This window comes from Salmo salar, chromosome ssa09 (genome assembly GCF_905237065.1).
Source record: "Salmo salar chromosome ssa09, Ssal_v3.1, whole genome shotgun sequence".
In the NCBI taxonomy this organism is placed as follows: Eukaryota; Metazoa; Chordata; class Actinopteri; order Salmoniformes; family Salmonidae; genus Salmo; species Salmo salar.
In genome coordinates, this window is record NC_059450.1 from 7,411,037 (window position 1) to 7,416,042 (window position 5,006).

General features: G+C 40.7%; 1 protein-coding gene across 1 annotated transcript; it reads right to left on the minus strand.

The window, feature by feature from the left end:
* Positions 1-413: 413 nt before the first annotated feature.
* On the minus strand, positions 414-2,243 carry id3 (inhibitor of DNA binding 3). Its single transcript, XM_014210107.2, has 3 exons — positions 1,829-2,243; positions 1,404-1,484; positions 414-940 (listed from the first exon to the last, which is right to left on the minus strand). The coding sequence occupies exons 1-2, from the start codon at positions 2,129-2,131 to the stop codon at positions 1,431-1,433; spliced, it is 357 nt and encodes a 118-aa protein (XP_014065582.1). The 5' UTR covers positions 2,132-2,243; the 3' UTR covers positions 414-940; positions 1,404-1,430.
* Between the last annotated feature and the right edge of the window lie 2,763 nt (positions 2,244-5,006).

The following is a 5,006-nucleotide window of genomic DNA, read 5'->3' on the forward strand; positions in this document are numbered from 1 at the left end:
TTAACAAGGTGTCAACTCCTCTGAATGCCATCATGATTAGCACTTAGAGAGCGTGCTGCTTACGTTAGGGCCTATGCTCATGGAAAAACTGAGATAGATACAGGAAACACCCGTCATGTGATTTCCAACCACAAGACCTCAATCGTCTATTGAATACATCCTGTCATCTCAAAGTATTTTATTAAATCATAAGAGTTCATCAAGCTAATCAGCCACCATACTTTATATATATAAATATATTTATATACTGCGTGTGTATATATACAGAATATGTCCCAAATGGCACCCTATTTCCTATATAGGGCACTGATATGGGCCTTGACTAAAATTGTGCACTGCCAAGGGAACAAGGTGCCATTTGGAACGCAACCCTATTACTATCCAAGAAAAAAAAAAGGTACAGTACTTCACAGAACGTTCAGAACATTTAGTCATTTTATTACATAAGAACGTACATACAAAACACACTTTTATAAAAAGTTGATAAAACTCAGCAATTATTTGACATTGTCCGTAGAAATACACAATCCCTACAAACATTTACAATCAACTCTAGTATAGAGTTGTGATTCTAACCAAGGACCCCTCCCCCCTCCCCCCCAGACCACATTCTTCTGAACTATCTCCTCATAGCTTTCACAAATTAGATATGTACACAATTTGACCTAGTTGGAAAAACCTTCAAATTATAAGATAACAAGGGGAGGGGGTACACACACATATACAAAAAAACAACTGAGAGGAACAAGTAGAGAGTATATCCATTCAAATCTTTTTCTGCTTTGGTGTGTTGTTTACGCCACATCTGGTGAGAAGAGACTGGAGGGGTGTAGAGAAGCTGTTGATCCTCTTTCCCCCCCCCACTCCAAATACTACCCCTTCTTTCTGCCCCTCTTATCCTCTAACCCAGAGTGAAGTGGAGACATGTGTTTCTCTGCACCTGCACACAGAGAGAAAGGGAAGAAAAAGTTAAGTCAGTCCTCTCTCTCTCTCTCTGCCTCTCTCACGCTCCCTCCCTCCCTCCCTCCCTCCACTGGAGAAAGGGAGCAGACAGACTGGCGCCTAGTGTGGAACTTTCACTAACCCCAGGCTGATAGCAATGAATCCCCTACACATTCACTGGCTTGGCTAATTGGCAACCATGGTGAGAGGGGGGTAAGAAAAAGAGGGTAAAGGGGACTAGACTCTTTCCCTGCATAGCAATGCCCCCTTCATCTCCAAAACCAGTGCCTGATATTGCTATTTATTGTTGTTAATAATTTGAAGAAGTATGGAGTTTGTTCACACACTTTTTTCCTGAAGCAGTCCAATGCCATTGCCAAGCAAATTGGAGATGATATATATACATGTAATACAACAGTAATAACACATGAATAGATGTAAATAGATGTTTAGATACCTACCATTTCTGTAAGTCACATTCCTCCTGTTTAATGGCACAATCGTCCATCTTCTTGAGAGAAATTGCGTGCAAGGTCTGCAGTCTTAATGGAAAAGAAGAATTTGAAATATTATAGTCACTGAAACCGAAATTCTTAGCCAGACTTGACAACAAGATATAAACAATGACGCACGGAGTGGATACACAGTGGTTACATATAATGCAACACGCACTGATACTTGATGAATACATTTTGACCGTTCATCATGTCAGTGTTACAAAATCTCTTTCCATTCACCCGCTCCAACATCACATTGTTCATAGGTAAAACATAGCAAAAAACATGTCTTCTTTTACATGCACGTCTATTCCTCCATTTCATACAACAGGAATTAAAGAGACATGCAATAAAATTCAGCATAACGGGGGCGGGATAACCGTCTTCACCTTTAGTGACAGCACCAAGTCAGGCGTGGTTGTCGCTGAAGACTCGTCTTCTAGCGCGATTTGCAGGTCGAAGATGTAGTCAATAACGTGCTGCAGAATTTCCACTTGGCTGACTGACTTGTTCTGTGGGATACTCGGTACCAGCTCCTTGAGTTTCGAGTAGCAGTCATTCATATCGCACAGCGCGCCCACGGGTTCCTCCATAGATGGCTTATTCCGGGTGATGGAGAGACTCTGATCCGAAATGCAGCAAACAGCTTCGTAGCAGCTTCTGACAGATCTCATTGGACTGATGGCTTTCATGTTTGTGAGTAGGCTACAATGAATGAATTCAATTCGAAATGAAGTTCCGATTCGGATAAGAAGGATCCAATATTCTCACTCAGGCAATAACCAGCTACAGTAATTATGTTAGTGTGAGGATGGCTTTATACCATTGTCAACCAGTCGCCGCCCCCTATTCACAAATAAATAAACCCTCGAACTCTGATTAGCCAGTGTAGAGACTTCCTGGTGGTTCTGATGAGCATCGGGTTTCTGATTGGATGTTCAAACGTCACCTACGGGGGGGGGGGATTGCCCAACAGTTATACACTTAATTTCAGGTAGGCCTATTAGCTTACAATCAACAAAGCATATTTTGGTGAGCACTGAATACGGATGACAACATATGATACGCTATTCTACTTGATTAATAGGCCTAAATATGACTAGGCTACTATTCTGCTCACTGACATAGTTTGTGCCAAGACAAATATAGGCTTAGGGCCCACTCTGGATCTTCTTTCTTTATCAAATTGAAGCCCCACGTTACGGAATTTTGTTCCTGTCATGACTTTGCAGACATCTTGGCGTCTGGAATCTTTTTTTTCATAGGTGATGGTTTTCACACCATTCACTCCACATTTCTTTATCTGAAAGATGTGGGCTTTATAGGAATAAAATCCTTTCCATTCACAAGAAATTAGATAACTTATCCAAACAGTTAGAAACCCTATCATACATGAGTGCTTGACAGTTCAAACTCCCTTCATTGTGAATTACAGTTTTGAATTTGTTATTATTAGCTATCATATTATTATCTTTGTTTTATTATAGCCCCAGCAACCCTCTGTTTTATAGCTAAATTGTGAACAGTGTCTAAATCTCCCCACCACTCTCAAGGATTTTCCTTGAACATTTTCCTCTCAATTAAAAATAAAGATAAAAGATAAGAACAAAATCCAAACAAATATGAAATCTAGTTAGTCACGGCAGACGAAAACATCCTTTGGGTGATGTTGTGAATACAATTCGGGATGAACACTTACTGAAAAGAAGTTATAAATTGTTCTCTTTCTTTTTAACCCATGCATTTTTTTTGTTTAAATCAAAGTGTGTCCCTCTGTTCTTTTTTGGTCTTATTTTCCCTTTTCTCACAATCCTGTTTTGTGGAGGAATGCACCCTTGCGCCAGCTGTGTGTCCTATTCCACCCCAGCTGTGTTGATCTAACGCGCCAGTCCCAGACAGCCTGGCGCCAGTCTCCCGACGTCATCCATTCACCCGCTCCAACGCGCCCCTCATGGCAAACGCCCGCCCTCACCAGAACCTCTTCGTGAAGCTCGCTTACTGGGCCCTTCACTCAAAGTCGTGGACCTGCCCCCTTTTCTCTATTTCTGTTGCCGCAGCCCACAGATGTATCCCGACTCCCGACCTATAATGCATGAGATTGACAATACGCGGACTCCCTAAAAATAACCCATTTGGTTCCTCACCTCTGACAGCGCAACAAATCCTTGTCAGAGTCAATAATAATATTAGCAGATAACGTTTATGTCGGTGTATGCATAATATGAAGAAAGACGGAGTACATATTTGTCATCAGTTGGTAAAACCCAGGATGTGTTAAAGATTCAATTAAAACACACATACGTAGAAAAAAAATATAGATTTAGGAAGGAGTTTTCACGCTCAGTATTTTTTATTTTATGAACAAATAAAGAGGTAGCTTAATTGTTTTCTCATGGATAAGCACTACCGGTGAAGTTGGCCCAATAGCCCGCCCCTTTGCAGTGGTTGCACAGATGTTAATGTCAGAGGGTAGGCTGCTATCCACTGCCTTCTGCTGCTTGGCAATACCCCCCCCCACTCGTTGACCCCTAATGACTACAAGTCATTCAATGACCTCATTCAAGAGCGAACCCCTCATGTTATACTGTGTGGTGCGACCAGTCTTCGGTCCATTGCTATATTAAAAATACATTTTTGTGAACTTTATTTGTTGTCCCATCAAGACTTCGACCTCTTAAATATGTCAAGGGTAGGAGGGTGGACAAATATTGTCCTAGAATCTCTAGCCTGGTGGGAAAATGACTATTCCCTCTAGCTCAGTTGGTAGAGCATGGTGTTTGCAACACCAGGGTTGTGGGTTCGATTCCCACGGGGGGCCAGCACAGAAGAAAAAAAAAATGTATGAAATTGTATGAAATGTATGCATTCACTACTGTAAGTCGCTCTGGATAAGAGCGTCTGCTAAATGATGTAAAAATGTAAGTGTAAATATTTATATAGTACCAGTCAAAAGTTTGGACATGCCTACTCATTCAAGGGTTTTTCTTAATTTTTTACTATTTTCTACATTGTAGAATAATAGTGAAGACATGAAAACTATGAAATAACACATACGGAATCATGTAGTAATTTAAAAAGTGCTGAAAGGCAGGTAGCCTTGTGGTTAGAGTGTTGGACAAGTAACTGAAAGGTTGTTAGATCAAATCCCTGAGCTGACAAGGTAAACATCTGTCTTTCTGCCCCTGAACAAGGCAGTTAACCCACTGTTCCTAGGCTGTCATTGTAAATAAGAATTTGTTCTTAACTGATTTGTGTTGTTAAATAACAAATCAAAATGTATTTGAGATTCTTCAAAGTAGCCACCCTTTGCCATGATGACAGCTTTGCAAACTCTTGGCATTCTCTCAACCAGCTTCATAAGGTAGCCACTTGGAATGCATTTGAATTAATCCGTGTCTTGTTCAAAGTGAATTTGTGCAATTTCTTTCCATTTAATGCATTTGAGCAAATCACTTGTGTTGTGACAAGGTAGGGGTGGTATACTGAAGATAGCCCTATTTGGTAAAATATCAAGTCCATATTATGACAAGAACAGCTCAAATAAGCAAAGAGAAATGACAGCCCATC

Excerpts from the sequence above, each read along its gene's own strand:
- id3 (XM_014210107.2), bottom strand. The coding sequence starts at position 2,131 with ATGAAAGCCATCAGTCCAATGAGATCTGTCAGAAGCTGCTACGAAGCT. Across the intron at positions 1,485-1,828 it reads ACTTGGTGCTGTCACTAAAG|ACTGCAGACCTTGCACGCAA; the intron begins GTGAAGACGGTT and ends TTTTCCATTAAG.